The sequence below is a fragment of the Oncorhynchus masou genome, chromosome 18 (genome assembly GCF_036934945.1).
Source record: "Oncorhynchus masou masou isolate Uvic2021 chromosome 18, UVic_Omas_1.1, whole genome shotgun sequence".
In the NCBI taxonomy this organism is placed as follows: Eukaryota; Metazoa; Chordata; class Actinopteri; order Salmoniformes; family Salmonidae; genus Oncorhynchus; species Oncorhynchus masou.
The window spans coordinates 55,112,306-55,133,832 of NC_088229.1; the positions used below are offsets into that span (position 1 = coordinate 55,112,306).

Here is a 21,527-nt window from a genome sequence, read left to right on the forward strand (position 1 = left end):
ACTGAACTTTATGGTGAAAATATTCCTTTAAAAAAAAAAAAAGTCGAAAGAAACATTGAACATTATAATAGTCATACCATAATGTAAAAGCAAGTGAGCTGGTTCAACTTTTTGGGGGCAATTTTTATTTTTATTTTTTAAGGTGGCTTGTTTGCCCCTCAATCAGACCCTACAAACAAGAGGAGTAGGAAGTGAAAAATGTCAGCCCTGTCCTGCAAGTGCCAGGCTCTCTATTAACTCAGGCATTTCCTGCCATGCCCCTTGGCCACATCTTTATCACCTAGTGACTTCCTGTTTCACAGACTGGGACAACACAAAAACTTTCATGACTGCCTTTTGCAGTTTTAGGAACCCTCAACTACAGGTTCCATTATGTCAATGGTTCCACACTGGGTCTAATTGTAAGGAACCTCGTCCTCCTCTTCTGAGGAGGAGAAGCGAGAAGGATCGGAGGACCAAAACGCAGCGTGGTAAGTGTCCACAATTTTTATTTTAAAACATAAACTGAACACTATGAAATACAAAACAATAAACGTGAAATTAACGAAACAGTCCCGTGTGGCGACAAACACTGACACGGAAGACAAACACCCACAACCCAAAACTGAAACCCAGGCTACCTAAGTATGATTCTCAATCTGGGACAACATTTGACAGCTGCCTCTGATTGAGAACCATACTAGGCCGAACTCAAAAACCAACATAGAAAAACAAACATAGACTGCCCAACCAACTCAAGCCCTGACCATACTAAAACAAAGATAAAATAACAGAACTATGGTCAGAACGTGACACTAATAGTCTTTTTACACAATGTAATTTAAAATGTGCCCCTGTTGCTGCAGTAGGCCTATTGTTGTTGCCAGAGAATGTCTTGAGATCAATAATAGATTGCAAAATTGGAGCAAAATGTTTAAGCTTCTTGAAAATTGGTCTTCTTGTCCTCCAATGCATACCTATCTCTAGGCTATATTTTGGTCATCATCCTTTCTATTTCCCTGTTGACATAGGCCTGTAAGCCCCATGCACCTTGATGGCAACGCCACCTGTTGCTAAGCGAGCTCCGCCGACCTCTTGCTTTAGCTCCCCTCCTCTGACTAAAAATCCACTTTCCGCCCTTTAACCGTGGCCACATCCCGTCTGACTGCGCACTGCTCTCCATTGCCAAGTAGAATATCTGCCACTTTCCTGGCTAGGGTGCACGCACTCAAATCACCTCCTGGTATTACCTGTTGTAATAGGCTATCTATATATTTTTTTACAGTTGAATTGTGCACTGCAATAGGCTAGTTTACGAAAAAAAATACATTTTTACTGCAACTTCTGTAAGGTGTTTTTTAGACTATCGAGGAAACCTGAGAAACAGAACTACCAAAGAAAGAAAAGCGCATTGGGAAAAATAGGCTATTTTTGTGATTCCGATCATGTCTGGCGAAGAGGCACCGGCACGACAGCAGCAAGAATCCGCAGAAGATAAGACAGAGAACCCACCTACTGAGGAACCTCCATCGGAGGCAGCCCAAGAGGGTGAGCCATCCCCCGCGGAAGAGCCAGCAGACGAGCCAGCGGCGGCGACCCCAGACAGAGCGCCGGTGGCGCCCGATGAGGAAGTTTTCAGCTACCGTGCTTTGTTCCTAACGGGCTATGGAGGCTATGACAAAGTGAAGCTCCAGGTGAAAAAAGGAAAGCCGAGCCTGAAAAACGCAGAGGTGCTGGTGCGGGTCAAGGCGTGTGGTCTGAACTTCGCAGAGTTGTTGGGGAGACAGGGGATGTATGAGCTGCTGCCGTCGCCGCCCGTCACGCCCGGGATGGAATGCTCGGGCGTGATTGAAGCCTTAGGGGAAGAGGTGACGGATAGAAAAGTGAGTCTAAAAACATAGCATCATGTTTCTTTCAAGCCCTTTCTTTCTTTATGGTAGCCTATTGCTCATAATTTCTATTCAAATCAAATTCATTGGGCGAGGCCCGCCCAATCAATACATCAAACGTGGCCCTTTTTGTCCATGCACAGAACCGTTATATAGGTTATAATATTTTATTGAGGAGGCGTGCACAAAATCCTGGTTAACAGTGCAGTATGACAGCACTATTTTGGGCGCTCCTTTTACGTGATTGATCTTTTTTCATCCTTGGCTGCATTATTGTCTTGATTTTAGTATCAAATATTGGGCTACTATAATTGCAGGGAGCATATTCTGTCTTCCCAATGAAAGTCACATATCCTGTGGTCAGTTGGTGTGTCTTCCTGCTACCTATCTCGATTTGTTATAACACCTCCAAGAACCTGTTGAGAAGTGATAATCAGAGGTTGGGGTTAACAGGTTCTCCCCTGTCTCCATTTGTTCCCTCTCTGATACTTCCAGACTGTGAATATCCGAAGTGGGATGGAGATGTGAAATGAGTGATGACACTGACACTGCCATGCTGTGCTTAGAGAATTCCCCCAAGGGCTGTCAACTCGTGTGTGCGTAACACTGCAATGACATGACCCAATCTATTTGATGAAGGGCTCTGATATAATATTTTGATATCAGCAATATTTCCTTTGGCGTGTGCGTGTGTGTGTGTTTTGGCCCTGTGTTTGTGTGCAATTGTTTGCCGATATGCAAGGTGAGCCTATGTGTGAGTCTGTCTGTCTGTCAGACCCATATAGTCAGTACTGTTTGTACAGTACATCATAACCCTTCACTGTTCCACAAACATGGTCAGTTACATTTGATATTTCCTTCTCCTCCCCCTTCATTTTCTTCTCCTCCCCTTGCCACACCCCTTTCCACCCTCCCTTCCCCCAAACAGATGGCTAGAAGAATCCTATAGAAGGACATCACATTCTTTCTGCACAATTGGCCACAAATCAAATCAAATTGTATTGGTCACAAACACATGGTTAGCAGATGTTAATGCGAGTGTAGCGAAATTCTTGTGCTTCTAGTTCCAAGACACCTAACCACCACCACCAACAACAACAGCCTAGAGTCAGAGTGCTACCCGATCTGTGGACAATATAAAGGCAGAACCCAGCTGCTGTCTTTTAGAGTCTGTTTTGGGAGTAGCCTAGGCTTGGCCCTGTTCCTGTTTCTGTTTATGCTGAGCTCAGTTTTTGTCTTTTGGCCAACATGGTCTCAACAACTCACTGTTTTATCGACGTTTGTCCAAATGGCCGCTTTGGCCCAATCAGTGAAGCTATCCAGAGGTGGACTGAGGGCGTGGCTGTTTCGGGTGAGGTCACATGGGATATTTCCCGGGCTGAAACAGACACCAGATTTGGGGCGTATTCATCAGGGCAAGCATTGCAATGTTTTAAAATGTCTTGCAATGAAAAAACAGAAATCAGCGTTTCTTACTGGACAAATCCAATTAGTCCCTCTCTGTTTCAGTCAGTTTTCATCCGTTTGGTACAAATTAATACGACCCTGTTTTAAAATCTTCAGCCTTGTTGAATCCTCTTCGCCCATCCTAAAAAGACCAGATAGATGTGATCAGTAATGGTGTGATCAGATTGGTCAGTGATCAAATGATGTCAACCGTTGACATATTCACTTTTCGAGCAAAAAGCCCCACCCACATGTGAACCTTTTCCTCAGTGGTGTTTGTTTTTTCCGTGTTCTCTTGTTTTTCTTTTTTATTCATTCTTTCCTGGTATGTGTTATTGACTGGTTCTGTGAAATACTCAACCAACACTTCCACAGAATATTCCTGAACAATGGTATGTTTTCAAATAGAAGTTTCATGCAGGTTCTGATAGGTCTCAATTGGTCATGCACCCTTTGTGCAGACCTTGAGGTCAGTGACCGCATAAAATGCAATGTGACAATGTGATCTGTGAGTCATGAGTACTTTATTGTCATGTGTTTGTGAGCAGCAGGAAGAGAAGCAACCCGTACATCTCGAGGAATCACATACAGGAAATGTTATAACATTCAGAGACCGATTGGACGACTTTCCTGCGTCTTCCGCCTCTTGGCCTCTTTCGAAACACAAATTAAAAAGTCTACGGCTTGCCTGGTCCCAGATCTGTTAGACAATGACCATAGGAGTTGGGCAAGACCGCAACAATTGATCTGGCCCCAGGCAAGTAAGTCAGCAGTGCTCTTCTGACATGGGAGATTCAGCTATTGCAGGAGTGCATCTCAATAAAGACATCTTCTCCTCTCGTTCATAATATTCACATGGACCGTAAGAAAGCAACTTCCTGTTGGCAACCACCACAATATTGTTTTAGTCAGAAAACTTTGCCACTCAACAAATAGTTGTTAGGATTTTGTTGTGACTTATGACCCATGTGAAATGTCCCTCTCTCAGGTGGGTGACCGTGTGTTGGTGTTGAGTCGTCACGGTCTGTGGCAGGAGGTGGTGGTTGTGCCTGCTAGCCACACATTCATCATGCCTGAATCAATGAGCTTCGAGGAAGCGGCGGCCCTTCCCGTCAACTACCTGACGGCCTACATGATGCTTTTTGAGATGGCCAACGTCAGGGCCGGACAGAGCATCCTCATCCACATGGCAGCAGGTACAGTAGTGGTGGACACACACACACATCCACAAGGGCGCAAACGCATACACACTCACACAAGTACACATACACACACAATCTTACGAACATACACACACGCTCATGTTTACTTATTGGAATGTGACTGATTATACATCGAGTGGCACTCGTAGGTCACATACACACATATACTATAAAAATGTACCCCTTTCCCCACCACAAACACACTCCACAGCCCCAGAATGTCCCCTCACAACCACAGTAGTACTATATAACATAGCCATTCATCTGCACCACTGACTAGGCTTAAGTCACGGCTTTGACATACTTTCCTTGACCTTAGAATGGGAGACTGCACAGTATATAGCGTAGGTGGACATACAAGTCTGTAGTGACTCCCCTGTCCTTTTACCCTGGAACAATAGGCCTCCATTTCCATGGCAACGCCACCTCTTACCTCTGAGGATAACACTGTACGACATGCAGCACCTTAGCCAACTGACAATATAGATCGTTATCATCCTGTTGCTTTGGTAACACTCAACGTTTCACATGGTTTTTTAGCTTCATGGCCTTGAAAAAACAAAACAAAGATGGATAAGATAAGTAGGATTTGGTTTATACTGTACTGCAGTGTTTCCTAAACTAGTGGTCACGGGCCCCATGTTGGGTCACCTGATTTGGAAATGAGGATGCGAGAGAAACCCCCCCCCCCCCAAAAAAAATACAAATGCTTGGTTCATAGAACCGCGGTTATGTGAGTAACCTTTGAGCTCCGCTCTTAGATGTTGGAACAAACAGAACGGTTTCTGTTTTCTTCCTACAAATTGGGCTCTACCTTTTTTGAACACACACAGACACAAAGTAGGGGCTCTATTTTAACAAACTTAGCGCAATGGTAAATCTTAGTGCTGGCGGTAACGCTATCGGTCCGGGGGTGTGTCAGAAATATTTTTATGAGCACAGTAGCTGGCGGTGGTGATGCGAAAGGGCACGCTTCAACCAACGTGGAATAGATATTGAATTGCTGTCTGTGCCCAGTGGGTTGTGTTTTGAGTATCCACTATCAAATAAAATACAATTATATTTGTCACATGCGCCGTGTAGACCTTACTGTAAAATGCTAACTTACAAGCCCTTAAATGTAATACAATAAAATAACAATAACGAGGCGATTATACAGGGGGTACCGGTACCGAGTCAATGTGCGGGGGTACAGGTTAGTTGAGGTAATTGAAGTAATATGTACATGTACTGTAGGTAGGGGTAAAGCGACTATGCGTAGATAATAAACAGTGAGTAGCAGCAGCATAAAAAAAGGGGGGGTCAATGCAATGTTGGTGCTCCGGTACCGTTTGCAGTGCGGTAGCAGAGAGATGAGTCTATGACTAGGGTGGCTGGAGTCTTTGACAATTTTTAGGACCTTCCTGGTATAGAGGTCCTGGGTGGCAGGAAGCTTGGCCCCAGTGATGTATTGGGTAGTACGCACTACCCACTGTAGCGCCTTGTGGTCGGATGCCGAGTAGTTGCCATACCAGGCGGTGAAGCAACCAGTCAGGATGCTCTCGATGGGTCAGCTGTAGAACTTTTTGAGAATCTGAGGACCTATGCCAAATCTTTTCAGTCTCCTGAGGGGGAATAGGCATTGTCGTTCCCCTTTTCATGACTGTCTGGTGTATTTGGCGTATTTGGACCATGATAGTTTGTTGGTGATGTGGACACCAAGTAATTTGAAGCTCTCGACCTGCTCCACTACAGCCCTTTCAGTGTGAATGGGTGCTGGCTCAGCCCTCCTTTTCCTGTAGTCCATGATCATCTCCTTTGTCTTGGTCACTTTGAGGGAGAGGTTATTGTCCTGGCACCAGACTGCCAGGTCTCTGACCTCTTCCCTATAGGCTGTCTCATCATTGTCGGTGATCAGGCCTACCACCGTTGTGTCGTCGGCAAACTTAAGGATGGTGCTGGAGTCGTGCTTGGCCATGCAGTTGTGGGTGAACAGGGAGTACAGGAGGGGACTAAGCACACACCCCTGAGGGGCCCCTGTGTTGAGAATCAGCGTGGCAGATGTGTTGTTGCCTCACCCTACCACTATGAAGGGGAGAGTGTGTCAGATAAACAGAATTTAAAGGTTTGCTAAAAGCTTTGAGCTTACATCCTGCCTGTGACAGAACAGTATGTCTAGAATACTGAATCACCTCTCATCAGGAATCACCTCTGTCACAATTCTCCTGCATCTATGTTACCTACAGTATCTCTCATGCTATGCGTCCCTCGTGCCTCTCTCTGTGTCTTGTCCCCTTATGTCCCTCTACTGTAGGTGGTGTGGGCATCGCTGCCACCCAGCTCTGTCAGTTGCTGGAGGACGTGACCGTGTTTGGAACTGCGTCGGCCAGCAAGCACGAGACCATCGGCCAGGGGGGCGTCACCCACCCCATCGACTACCGTACACGAGATTATGCTGAGGAGATCCGTAAAATCAGCCCCAAGGGTAAGGATTGATTGGATATGCAACCTGGTCCAAGATCTGTTCGTACTGTCTTGCCAACTCCTATGGTTATTGGTGTGACAATCACCATATGAGTTGGCAAGACAACGCAAATAGATCTGGGACCAGGCTAAAGGGCGGTATCATCAGCATCACTGATAGGTGCCTTTGTCATCTCCTCTTTGAAGTATACACTATACATACAAAAGTATGTGGACACCCCTTCAAATTAGTGGATTTGGCTATTTCAGCCACACCCGTTGCTGACAGGTGTATAAAATTGAGCACACAGCCATGCAATCTCCATAGACATTGACAGTAGAATGGCTTTACTGAAGAGCTCAGTGACTTTCAACGTGGCACCGTCATTGGACACCAACTTTCCAACAAGTCAGTCAAATTTCTGCCCTACTAGAGCTGCCTCGGTCAACTGTAATGCTGTTATTGTGAAGTGGAAATATCTAGGAGCAACAACGGCTCAACCATGAAGTGGCAGACCACACAAGTTCACAGAATGGGACTGCAGAGTGCTGAAGTGCGTAGTGCGCAAAAATTGTCTGTCCTTGGTTGCGACACTCACTACTGAGTTCCAAACTACCTATGGAAGCAACTTCAGCACAAGAACTGTTCCGTCGGGAGCTTCATGAAATGGGTTTCTATGGCCGAGCAGCCTAAAATCACCGTGCGCAATGCTAAACGTCGGCTGGAGTGGTGTAAACCTCGCTGCCATTGGACTCTGGCGCAATGGAAACGCGTTCTCTGGAGTGATGAATCATGCTTCACCATCTGGCAGTCCGACGGACAAATCTGGGTTTGGCCGATGCCAGGAGAAGGTTACCTGCCTGAATGCATAGTGCTAACTATAAAGTTTGGTGGAGGAGGAATAATGTTCTGGAGCTGTTTTTCATTGTTCGGGCTAGGCCCCTTAGTTCTAGTGAAGGGAAATCATAACTCTACAGCATACAATGACATTCCAGGCGATTCTGTGCTTCCAACTTTGTGGCAACAGTTTGGGGAAGGCCCTTTCCTCTTTCAGCATGACATTGCCCCCATGCAACTAGCGAGGTCCATACAGAAATGGTTTGTCAAGATCGATGTGGAAGAACTTGACTGGCCTGCACAGATCCCTGACCTCAACCCCATCGAACAACTTTGGATTGAATTGGAACGCCGACTGCGAGCCAGGCCTAATCGCCCAACATCAGTGGCTACCTCACTAATGCTCTTGTGGCAGAATGGAAGCAAGTCCGCGCAGCAATGTTCCAACATCTAATGGAAGGCCTTCCCATAAGAGTGGGGGCTGTTATAGCAGCAAAGAGGGGACCAACTCCATTTCAATGCCCATGATTTTGGAATGAGATGTTTGACGAGCAGGTGTCCACATACTTTTGATTATGTAGTGTATCATTGCATACGATGTAAACTGTATGTCAAGCCTCTCGATCAGTACTAGTGATCCACTCGAGCAAATCCGTTTCCAATGGCATTTCTGTCTCTTTCCCTCAGGATTGGACATTGTCCTGGACCCTCTGGGAGGCTCAGACACCCAAAAGGCCTTTAGTTTGCTGAAGCCCATGGGCACCCTCATAGTGTTTGGTAAGAGACTAAATTACCGTTGTTTTTATTAGCGTTTAACATTACTCGCCTCCTGTCATCTCAACCGGCACTCAGTGTTTACCCACCTTTTTCTGTACCACTACATCCCTTCCCTACTGGACATTTTATAGAAGATTTAACACATTCCATTTGCAATTCTAGCATGTTCTATGGTATGTGAAATGACTTGATAACCTGTTTCCAATACATTTAAAATGTATTGAGGGGAAAATATGCATTCCAAGCTAGCTTTTCAAGTGTTTGCATTTTTTAAGTGTTACAATTCAATTTGTAAAATGTGTAAAATGTGTGGTTGTGTAATTATTATATTTACAACACTTTTTTTAACATGCACATTTCTGGTAGGGTGGTAATGTCCTCTCCATGTGTCCCTGACTTCATGACTCAATTTTCCAGGTGCAGCCAACTGTGTGACGGGTCAGAAGAAGAACCTATTGGCGGTAGCCAAGACCTGGTACAACCAATTCACCATCAACACCCTGAGGCTGATGCATGCCAACAAGGCTGTGTGTGGCTTCCATCTGGGCTACCTGAGTGACGAGGACGAGCTCATCACCCAGACCATGACCCGCCTACTGGAACTCTATACGCAGGGCAAGATCAAGCCCCGCATTGACTCCACCTACCACTTTGAACAGGTGGGTGGGTGGGTGGGTGTGTGTGTGTGTGTACACAGGTGCAGTGAATATCTATGAGTAGGTCAGTGGCTATGCATTATATACAGTATACAGTACCAGGTAAAGTTTTGGACACACCTACTCATTCAAGTTTACCTCATGAAGCTGGTTGAGAGAATGTCAATACTATTTTCTAATAGTAGAATAATAGTGAAGACTTCAAAACTATGAAATAACACAAATGGAATCATGTAGTAACCAAAAAAGTGTTAAACAAATCAAAATATATTTTAGATTCTTCAAAGTAGCCACCCTTTGCATTGATGACAGCTTTGCACACTCTTGGCATTCTCTCAACCAGCTTCATGAGAAATGCTTTTCCAAAAGTCTTGAAGAAGTTCCCACATATGCTGAGCACTTGTTGGCTGCTTTTCCTTCACTCTGTGGTCCAACACATCCCAAACCATTTCAATTGGTTGTGGAGGCCAGGTCATCTGATCACTCTCCTTGGTCAAATAGCCCTTACACAGCCTGGAGGTGTGTTGGGTCATTGTCCTGTTGAAAAACAAATGATAGCCCCACTAAGCGCAAACCAGATGGGATGACGTATCGCTGTGGTAGCCATGCTGGTTAAGTGTGCCTTGAATTCTAAATAAATCACAGACAGTGACACCAGCAAAGCACCCCCACACCATCACACCTCCTCCTCAATGCTTCACGGTGGGAACCACACATACAGAGATCATCCGTTCACCTACTCCGCGTCTCACAGACACGGCGGTTGGAACCAAAAATCTAAAATTTGGACCCACCAGATAAAAGGATAGATTTCCACCGGTCTATTGTCCATTGCTCATGTTTCTTGGCCCAAGCAAGTGTCTTCTTCTTTTGGTGTTCTTTAGTAGTGGTTTCTTTGCAGCAATTCGACCATGAAGGCCTGATTCGCGCAGTTTCCTCTGAACAGTTGATGTTGAGATGTGTCTGTTACTTGAACTCTGTGAAGCATTTATTTGGGCTGCAATTTCTGAGGCTGGTAACTGTAATGAACTTATCCTGTGCAGCAGAGGTAACTATGAGTCTTCCTTTCCTGTGGCGGTCCTCATTAGTGCCAGTTTCATCATAGCGCTTTACGGTTTTGTGACTGCACTTGAATAAGTTTTCTAGATTGACTGACCTTCATGTCTTAAGGTAATGATGGACTGTTGTTTCTCTTTGCTTATTTGTGCTGTTTTTTGCCATAATATGGACTTGGTCTTTTACCAAATAGGGCTATCTTCTGTATACCATCCCTACCTTGTCACAACAGAAATTCCACAAATTAAAGAACAACGGTTAATTGAAATGCATTCCAGGTGACTACCTCATGAAGCTGGTTGAGAGAATGCCTATACCATTTTCTCCCTTGTAGAATAATAGTGAAGACATTAAAACTATGAAATAGCACATATGGAATCATGTCGTAATCAAAAAAAGTGTTAAACAAATCAAAATATATTTAAGATTTTAGATTCTTCAAAGTAGCCACCCTTTGCCTTGATGACAGCTTTGCACACTCTTGGCATTCTCTCAACCATTTTCTCGAGGAATGCTTTTCCAACAGTCTTGAAGGAGTTCCCACATATGCTGACCACTTGTTGGCTGCTTTTCCTTCACTCTGCGGTCCAACTCATCCCAAACCATCTCAGCATCCCAAACTAAAGCTCAGCATTCAACACCATAGTACCCTCCAAGCTTATCATTAAGCTTGAGGCCCTCGGTCTGAACCCCGCCCTGTGCAACTGGGTTCTGGACTTCCTGACGGGCCAACCCCCAGGTGGTGTTGGTAGGAAACACCTCCACTTTTCTGATCCTCAACACTGGGGCCCCACAAGGATGCGTGCTCAGCCTCCTCCTGTGTTCCCTGTTCAAACATGACTGCCTAGCCACGCATGCCTCCAACTCAATCATCAAGTTTGCAAACGACACAACAGTCGTGGGCCTAATTACCAACAATGACGAGACAGACTACAGGGAGGAGGTGAGGGCCCTGGGAGTGTGGCGCCAGAAGAATAACCTCTCACCCAACATCAACAAAACAAAAGAGCTGATCGTGGACTTCAGGAAACAGCAGAGGGAGCACCCCCCTATCCACATCAACAGGACCACGGTGGAGAAGGTGTAAAGCTTCAAGTTCCTCTGTGTACACATCACTGACAAATTGAAATGGTACACCCACACATACAGTGTCGTGAAGGCGGCACAACAGCGCCTCTTCAACCTCAGGAGGATAAAGAAATTTGGCTTGGCACCTAAAACCCTCACCAACTTTTACAGATGCACAATTTAGAGCATGCTTTTGGGCTGTATCACTGCCCGTAACCGCAGGGCTCTCCAGAGGGAAGCGCAGTCTGCCCATTGCATCACCGGGGGCAAACTACCTGCCCTCCAGGACACCTACAGCACCCGATGTCACAGGAAGGCCAAAAAAATCATCAAGGACAACAACCACCTGAACGACTGCCTGATCGCCCTGCTATCATCCAGAAAGCAATGTCAGTGCAGGTGCATCAAAGCTGTGACCGAGAGACTGAAAAATAGCTACTATCTCAAAGCTATCAGACTGTTAAATAGCCATCACTAGCACATTAGAGGCTGCTGCCCTATATAGACTTGAAATCATCACTGGCCACTTTAATAATGGAACATGACATTACTCATCTCATATGTACATACTGTATTCTATCCTTTTCTACTGTATCTTAGTCTATGCCGCTCTGACGTTGTTCGCCCGAAATATTTATATATTATTAATTCCATTCCTTTACTTTAGATTTGTGTGTATTGTTGTGAAATTGTTAGATATTACTGCACTGTTGGAGCTCGAAACACAAGAATTTCGCAACACCCGCAAAAACATTGAAGAAACACTCAAATTGAAACACTCAAAGTGTTCAAAGCTGTCATTAAGGCAAAGGGTGGCTACTTTGAAGAATCTCAAATATAAAATATATTTTGATTTGCTTAACACTTTTTTCGTTACTGCATGATTCCATGTCTTCACTATTATTCTATAATGTAGAAAAAAAGTCAAAATAGGCCTGTTGTAAGGCAGGTCCTCACCAGACATCACCGGTGTGCCTATGGGCACAAACCCACCATCTCTGGACCAGACAGACTGGCAAAAAGTACTCTTCACTGACGAGTCGCTGTTTTGTCTCACCAGGGGTGATGGTCGGAATCGCGTTATTGTTGAAGGAATGAGCGTTACACCGAGGCCTGTACTCTGGAGCGGTATCGATTTGGAGGTGGAGGGTCCGTCATGGTCTGGGGCGGTGTGTCACAGCATCATCGGACTGAGCTTGTTGTCATTGCAGGCAATCTCAACGCTGTGCGTTATAGGGAAGATATCCTCCTCCCTCATGTGGTACCCTTCCTGCAGGCTCATCCTGACATGACCCTCCAGGAATGACAATGCCACCAGCCATACTGCTTGTTCTGTGCGTGATTTCCTGCAAGACAGAAATGTCAGTGTTCTGCCATGGCCAGCGAAGAACCCGGATCTGAATCCCATTGAGCACGTCTGGGACCTGTTGGATCGGAGCGTGAGAGCTAGGGCCGCCCCCCCCCCTCAGAAATGTCCGGGAACTTGCAGGTGCCTTGGTGGAAGAGTGGGGTAACATCTCACAGCAAGAACTGGCAAATCTGGTCCAGTCCATGAGGAGGAGATGCACTGCAGTACTTAATGCAGCTGGTGGCCACACCAGATACTGAATGTTCCTTTTGATTTTGACCCCGCCTTTGTTCAGGGACACATTATTCCATTTTTGTCAGTCACATGTCTGTAGAACTGAGTTTATATCTCAGTTGTTGAATCCAATATTTACACATCTTAAGTTTGCTGCAAATAAACGCAGTTGACAGTGAAAGGTTGTTTCTTTTTTTCCTGAGTTTATATATATAGTTGAAGTCGGAAGTTTACATACACTTAGGTTGGAGTCATTAAAACTAGTTTTTCAACCACTCCATAAAGGTCTTGTTAATAAACTATAGTTTTGGCAAGTCGGTTAGGACATATACTTTGTGCATGACACACAACTGTTTACAGACATATTATTTAACTTATAATTCACTGTATCACAACTCCAGTGGTTCAGAGGTTTACATAAACTAAGTTGACTGTGCCTTTAAACAGCTTGGAAAATGGCAGAAAATGATGTCATGGCTTTAGAAGCTTCCGATAGGCTAATTGACATCATTTGAGTCAATTGGAGGTGTACCTGTGGATGTATTTCAAGGCCTACCTTCAAACTCAGTGCCTCTTTGCTCAACATCATGGGAAAATCAAAAGAAATCAGCCAATACCTCCACAAGTCTGGTTCATCCTTGGGAGCACTTTCCAAAAGCCTGAAGGTACCACGTTCATCTGTACAAACAATAGTATGCAAGTATAAACACCATGAGACCACGCAGCCATCGTACCGCTTAGGAAGGAGATGTGTTCTGTCTCCTAGAGATGAATGTACTTTGGTGCGAAAAGTGCAAATCAATCCCAGAACAACAGCAAAGGACCTTGTGAAGATGCTGGAGGAAACAGGTACATAAAGTATCTATATCCATAGTAAAACCAGTTCTATATCGACATAACCTGAAAGGCCGCTCAGCAAGGAAGAAGCCACTGCTCCAAAACCGCCATAAAAAAGCCAGCCTACGGTTTGCAACTGCACATGGGAACAAAGATCGTACTTTTTGGAGAAATGTCCTCTGGTCTGATGAAGTAAAAATAGAACTGTTTGGCCATGATGACCATCGTTATGTTTGGAGGAAAAAGGGGAGGCATGCAAGCCGAAGAACACCATCCAAACCGTAAAGCACGGGGTTGGCAGCATCATGTTGTGTGGGTGCTTTGCTGCAGGAGGGACTGGTGCACTTCACAAAATAAATGGCATCATGAGGCAGGAAAATTGTGGGCATTTTGAAGCAACATCTCAAGACATCAGTCAGGAAGTTAAAGCTTGGTCGCAAATGGGTCTTCCAAATGGATAATGACCCCAAGCATACTTCCAGAGTTGTGGCAAAATGGCTTAAGGACAACAAAGTCAAGGTATTGGAGTGGCCATCACAAAGCCCTGACCTCAATCCTATAGAAAATTTGTGGGTAGAACTGAAAAAGCGTGTGCGAGCAAGGAGGCCTACAAACCTGACTCAGTTACACCAGCTCTATCAGGAGGAATGGGCCAAAATCCACCCAACTTATTGTGGGAAGCTTGTGGAAGGCTACCCGAAAAGTTTGACCCAAGTTAAACAATTTAAAGCCAATACCACCAAATACTAATTGAGTGTATGTAAACTTCTGACCCACTGGGAATGTGATGAAAACAAAAGCTGAAATAAATCATTCTCTCTACTATTATTCTGACATTTCACATTCTTAAAGAAAAGTGGTGATCCTAACTGACCTAAGACAGGGAATTTTTACTCAGATTAAATGCCGGGAATTGAAAAACTGATTTGAAATGTATTTGGCTAAACTGTATGTAAACTTCTGAACTGTGTGTGTATATATATATATATATATTTATATGAGTCTATTGCGTTGCACCCCTCCCTTTTTGCCCTCAGAACAGCCTCAATTTGTCTGGGCATGGACTCTACAAGTTGTCGAAAGCGTTCCACAGGGTGGCATGCTGGCCCATATTGACTCCAATGCTTCCCACAGTTGTGTCAAGTTGGCTGGATGTCGTTTGGATGGTGGACCATTGTTGATGCACACAGGAACATTTTGAGTGTACAAACCCCAGCAGCATTGCAGTTCTTGACACAAACAGTTTCACCTGGCACCTGTCTTGCCCATTCACCCTCTGAATGGCACACATACACAATCCATGTCTCAAGGCTTAAAATTCATTCTTTAACCTGTCTCCTGCCCTTCACCTACACCGATAGAAGTTGATTTAACAAGTGACATCAATAACGGATATAGTATATATTTGTGGCTCGGGGGCTCCTCCGTAGCAGACGCAGAGAACGTAGTATTTCATGGATTCCTGTAGTCTCACAGAGTGTACATACAGATTTCGGATCTTAATTGTATCACTTTTGTTGTGGTACATTTTCCAGCGCATCCGGAAATTCAATGAGCCTCGGGATTTAGATACATTCACTGGAAATCCGCATTTCTCTTTCTCTCCATGCGGAGGAAATCGAGTCATTCGGGCCAGTGCCAGCTATCAAAATCATCCTCCCTCGCTCGCTCAAATGCTAAACGCACCAGAATGAATATTAATAAATGTCCTACTGCTACTGTAAGCCTATATATCATATTACTGCAATATTCAGGTGTACAAAAAATGTATCTGAAATGCAGCCATACACATCAACAACCGTCGGCGTATATAGTTTAGTAACGAACACAAGATATATATCGATCTCCACTACGACATACACCCCACTACGACAAGTGTGAAGTTGTATCCGAAATGCATTTCGGATATATATTATCGATAAAGAAGACATCTTAAGGTTTCTGGCGAACCTAAGGTTACGAATGAACTGTCAAAATTGATTTCAATCGTGGTCCTGGAGTGTTGTAGGGATTAGGGCCGCTGTCAGTATGTGTTCGATTCCGGTCCACACCCTTCTGGCACAAATAACTAAATCCCGGATTGTCTTGGTTTAGTTACACATTTTAAGTAATTATAGAAAGTCCAAGGATATTTTACCCCCGACCTTGAAAAGAAATAACCATACCAAATAATTTTATTTTAAAGACAGTTATATTTCATGGATAACATAAATTGGAACAAATTAAATACTAACACGAGGTTACACCAACATTAGTTTCCATTCATACAAAGTGTTGGATATTTTCCACAGTAGATTTGCCATCGTAGACAAGTAAATAGTTTATTTCTACAATACGTAATGCTTGCAAATCAATGAATCAAGTTATTCCGGTGATAATATCAACCAGAGGGCGAACATATCTTGAGACTTTGGTTGCAAGCAGGACTAAGGTAACAAGGACATAATGTTTTACGGAGAGGTAATGAGGTGGCCAATAGTGATTGCAATTGAAGATCAGATGTGTTTATGAATGTAGCGGGTATTGATGGTTTAACGAGGCATCAGCTGGCGATAATCAAGTGCCATTGATGGTTGCAATAGGCCCCTTGTTATTTGATTATTTTCCAATACATTCTGTAGGCTACCCGTTAGCCTATCCATTGTCACATGATGAATGGTGTGAAAACAGACAACAGGCTACTGTTTGTGTTCCTCTGGCTGAGTTGATAGCCGATTTGGCCATCAGTTGATTGACAGATGTAGGCCTACTGTAAAACCATCAACTTTGCTCCAGTGGGGGTGCTCGCCCACGTTTTATAGTTAGGCTATGTGTAATTTGCCAATGTAGTTATGGTCTTTGGTGTGGATGGCCCTTACAGTAGGGGAGATTTCCATTGCTAAACTGTTGTGGCTGCAACCGCTGGACCACACAGGCACTGAGCCACCAATAATGTATTCTGCCTATTGCTTGCCTTGAACATATATTAAAACCATTTATTTTCCCTAACGAAAAATACATCTTAGACCCTACAAATATGTCAATTTATTATAATCCACATACGAATTCTGCTGTAGCCTGCATGTAGTCTACATAATCTACCTGAACTGGCGCCCAGTGGACCTGCAGTCTAAGGTACAATGTTGGCAAGGTACTGCATTGTATACAGACACTGCTTCCGGTTGCCCCCTGGTGGCGATTTTAAATATTTCTGTATTGCTTTCATATAATCCCTCCAGAGGCTTGCACTCCTCCTTCCACTGCCTTGAAAGGCTATGTTTACACCTAGCTCTCCTGCTTCTTTAGTAATGTCTGATATTATGTCTGCTCAACAGGGTTGGACATTGACAGACTGTGTGGGAGGCAGAGAGGGTATGCGAGAGGGGGGAGGGAGGAAGAGGTGGGGGTATGTTCAAATCCCAATTCTGTTTACAACAATTTCATTATAGACCAACTGATTTGTTTACTTAGTATTCGCCACCCCAGTGGTTTCCATTGCGACGTTTGAAAGCCTTTCCAGAGAGGATGGGAAACGTCTCTCCCCCCGCTCCTATCCACTTGACCCCCTTCTGATTGGTCAGAAGGCTTGGCGTCAAAGGTTAGATTGTTTAGAGGGTGCCTCTGTGTGACAGGAAATATGACTGGTGTATAGCTAGACCTCTTGTTGCTATGCAACTGCCTGGAAGCCGGTATGGTATCCGACTCCTTTTGAAAGGAGTGAATGAATGGAATAGTCATATGATTGGTCAAATTAATTTAATATTTCATCTAACCTTCCTATGAAACTTTGTGTCTATTGCAACTGGCATGTAGCCTATTTACGCCAGACTAACAGACTCCCTATTTGTAGTACGTGTGATGCTACATACTGTTGTTACAACTAATCCAGTAGAGGCTAGGCTCATTTTCTGTGTGACATTTTCATGACATTTCCAATAGTTCCTTGCATATTAATAATAATAATTAAAACAATATTTGACATTCATTGAAACTGTTTTGACAGCAGTCTCCCCACAGATATTAGCTCTTTGCTATCCACCCTAGCTTTCGTCCCTCCCTCCCCTCCCCTTCCTCCCTCCCCTCCCCTCCCCTTCCTCCCTCCCCTTCCTGTTTACACTGTCTGACGTGTCAGACTCACTGCAATTCTCAGCCCCCCATCGGCTGATATGGGTCTGATGCCGGCAGTTGCTAGGTGACCGGCCGTGGTTGCCGTGGCGTCGGTTGTTAGGGGAAGCTTTGTTTGAGTTGCCGTGGGGTGGGGTGGGTGGTGAGTGGAGAGAGCAGGGGCAGTGGAGTCAGAGAGGCACTTGTGTGTGTGCAGTCCCAATTAAATAGGGACAAACCCTTTCAGTATTCATATGACGGACAGAGAAGATGCCATTATCTGAGCCTGGTAAAAGGAGAGGGTTTGATGCAGATTTCCAATGTGTTATTACAAATGGGAAATAAACTGGATCCTGAACATCCAACTTTTGCACAGGAGCAAAAAAAAAGAAGAGCATCTCTCTCCCTCTCCCCCTTTTCTATCCCTCTCTATCCCTCTCTCTCCCTTTCTATCCCTCTCTATCCCCCTCTCTCCCTCTCTCTCTCTCTCTTTCAGTTGGTTGGTTTGTCGATCTGTATTTTAACCTTTCTGTCTGCCTGCCATCTCTCTTTTCTCTGTCCCTCCATCAGGTGGGTGACGCGATGAGGCGTATGCACGAGCGCAACAACATCGGCAAGGTGATTCTGCTCCCAGAGCCAAAGAAAGAGGAGGAAAAGCCCGAGTCCAACCCTGAGCCAGCAGAGACAGAGGACAAGAAAGAGGAGGAAAAGGATGAGAATAAGATGGAGACCGGCACAGAAGAGGTCAAGAGAGAGGAGAATTGAGAAAGGGAGAGTATGTTTGTGAGCAGTAGACTTGAGCACTTTATCATTGGCCTTCTCTACTCCTCAGTCCATGTCTCAGAAATCGACCATTGCCTCAGTGTTTCTATCTGTTTATACGTGTGAGGTGAAGTTGCCCCTAAGTGCTGATCTAAGATATTTTCTTTTTTTTTTACCCACTTTCGGTTAAAATGTAGATTCTGCGAAACACAAAGTAAACAGCCGTATCAGGCCGACTTCAGCATCAACAACGAGCACAAGGCGAGGCTGATTTCTACGCAGGTGTTGTCAAACAGCTACACTAACGTCGGAGACTGAAGCGTAAGCCGTGCACGCGCACAGATGCTGAGTGCGTCGTCTCGCAGCGTGCTCATCTGCGACTTCGCTGGCTTTACCTTGCTACTCGTGCCAACGGCACATCGCCGAGTCTCCGTTTAACAAGGCTAGGATAAGCTGCACTTAGAACTGCGCTTAGGGGCAAATGTGTATGGTGGTCTTGTTCTACTGACACGAGTGACTTAGTCGTGTTGCTTGTAAAATAGCTTCTCAGACACGTTGCTATGTTTCCAGTATGTTCCAAGGCCTTATGTTTCAAAGGAAAAAGTGCCCCATTAGCAACACTTCCTGAGTCACCAATGTCGAACCCTTTACTGTGCTGTGTCTCCCTACAAGTTGAATTGCATGCTCTTCTTGATTCCGCAGGCAGATACCATATTGTTATATGAAATGGAGGTCCAGCTTTTAAACGAAAATGTGTCAGTATTTTGCATTAGTGAATTATGGAAAGTGCGTGTGTGTGTGTGTGCGTGCGTGTGTGTGTGCATGTGTGCATTTCTGAGTGATATATGGTTTGATGTTGTTTGAATTCTGCTTTGCCAAAATTCTCTTTCAATGTCTTCATGTCATATTTCAATATGTAAATTGTCGCTGACTTCGTGGCCACTTTGAGAGTACTACGAGACCCGTGTTTAAGTGTAGTTTGTTAGATGGATTGTTGCTTTTTTCCTGACCTAGTGTGCCAAATTAAACACCAACTTTACCCTTTGCCCAAATATCACAAAAAATGATGAAGAACAGGGCCTTCCTTCACCTTGTCAAACTGTTTGAATTGTTCTTGATTAAACAATGTCCTGGTGACCTTGTGGTAAAACCAAAAAAAAAATGTTTGGCACAAGCTTTTCTTGTCAACACTGCTTTCGTTTTGTGATTATCGTCGCATGGCTCTCAATGTTGAACAGTGCCTCTTCAGTATAAAAAGTAGAATAGGAATATACTTATTATATACTTAATATACTTTTTATATAAACAATCCCAGTTTGTAACTGTGTATTCTCAAGGATTGTTCCCAGCCTTCCTCCAGACCAGTCAAGTTGATCTAACTTAAGAAACAGGAGAACATGGGAACATACTTGACTTTTGCATCAACTATAGTACTTGCTCTCTGGACACTTCCTCGTTGGTGCCATGATGTTGTATCCTACGATGATCTGCAGCGAATAGGCCTATATCATTCACTATTATCTGTGGCAAAAATATCATATGACACATTCACAAATAGAACACTTGGTCTGTAGAATTTGTATAAGGGAATTTCCATTCCCCCCCCCCCCGTGTTTTCATGGTGAATTCTCACTGTGTTCCATTTCATAACATTGGTATCTTATGGCTTTCATGAATGACTCCAAATGGTCTTGCCGAGCTCACGGTCTAGTGTTGACACACTCAGCTGCTTGCAGATGTATACCGAACCTGGAGACTGGGGTTCGATTCCCATGACCATTTTTTCTACTTTATCTCCCCCTCTAATTCTGTTCGGACTAAATCAAGTTTGCAAATACAAAACGGGGCTCTAATTCCACTCTGCTTTCAAAACTCCAAATTGTTAATATAAGAGGAAGCAGATGTTTTTTCCAGCTGTGGCGGTAACCCGACGCAGCAGAGAAAGGAAGCTCCTCTTCTCCCTGTCCAAAACCACGCCACCACACATTCCACTCCTACTCTCTCTCTCTCTCTCTCTCTCTCTCTCTCTCTCTCTCTCCTCTCCAGAGAGCATTCACATCTTTATTTTCACGTTAAACAAGTCAAATGAAATGTAACTTTTGTTTAGGAATGTGTCTATGATTAGAGTTTGTTTTTTCCATTTGCAATTTTTCCCCTCTGTCAGAAGTGAAAATGGAAAGGTTGGGTTTGTGTCGTTTTCATTCTTTCCTGGCATTGGAATGAATGAGGTATGAGCTAAGACATGGCTGGGATTTTCTGGAAGGAATTGGGACTGGGAATCTGAATATCTGATTCCTTTTCCCCCCCAGAGTCCTTATGACCCTGCAGGTGTTTCCACCCATTCTGAAACCTGAATCATACTGAACGCTGATTTGCATTGTTCAGAGCCAGCGGTTTGTTGTTGTAATACTTTTGTTGCTCAAATCCCCATATTTGTTTGCCTATTTTTGCTTCATCCAAAAGCACCGACGGACGTCCCCAAGCACTTAATATGACACGACTAACTTTACAAGTGGTTTGTTTTATGTTATCATACACTTCCTGGATGTATTTGAAGTCTTTGATTGAAATCCTCTGCCGTGCTTGAACCTGTGTTTTCACCACTTTCACCAGTCCACATGAACTGGTGACGATTTCCTGACGTTTTGCCCTGTGCCTTTACCTGTGTTGTACTGTACATGTTTTCTGAAATGAATAAATTGCATTCTAAAAATGACAAACGGGCTTATCTAGGCTATGCCGATTTCTTTGTGATTTCACGCCCTGAGCTGTCCTATATACAGTATGCTGCTTGGGATTCCGCACAATCTCAAATACAGACCAATTGCTCCCCTTGCACTTCAGTAACAGTACTGCACACAGTCCTTGAGTTATTCTGTGTAGACGTGATACTGGAGCTGTGGAGAGCAT

The 21,527-nt window shown here is 44.3% G+C and overlaps 1 protein-coding gene across 1 annotated transcript; it reads left to right on the forward strand.

Annotated features, from left to right (window-relative positions):
- Positions 1–1,166: 1,166 nt before the first annotated feature.
- Positions 1,167–21,337, forward strand: LOC135504844 (synaptic vesicle membrane protein VAT-1 homolog). The gene is made up of 6 exons (XM_064923742.1): positions 1,167–1,862; positions 4,303–4,510; positions 6,810–6,980; positions 8,484–8,573; positions 8,991–9,232; positions 18,426–21,337. The coding sequence occupies exons 1-6, from the start codon at positions 1,425–1,427 to the stop codon at positions 18,618–18,620; spliced, it is 1,344 nt and encodes a 447-aa protein (XP_064779814.1). The 5' UTR covers positions 1,167–1,424; the 3' UTR covers positions 18,621–21,337.
- The last annotated feature ends 190 nt before the right edge of the window (positions 21,338–21,527 follow it).

Bases quoted from the DNA above. Each gene is read 5' to 3' on its own strand.
- LOC135504844 (XM_064923742.1), top strand. From the start codon at position 1,425: ATGTCTGGCGAAGAGGCACCGGCACGACAGCAGCAAGAATCCGCAGAA. The intron at 1,863-4,302 runs GTGAGTCTAAAA...TCCCTCTCTCAG, and splicing joins AAGAGGTGACGGATAGAAAA to GTGGGTGACCGTGTGTTGGT. The intron at 9,233-18,425 runs GTGGGTGGGTGG...TCCCTCCATCAG, and splicing joins CCACCTACCACTTTGAACAG to GTGGGTGACGCGATGAGGCG.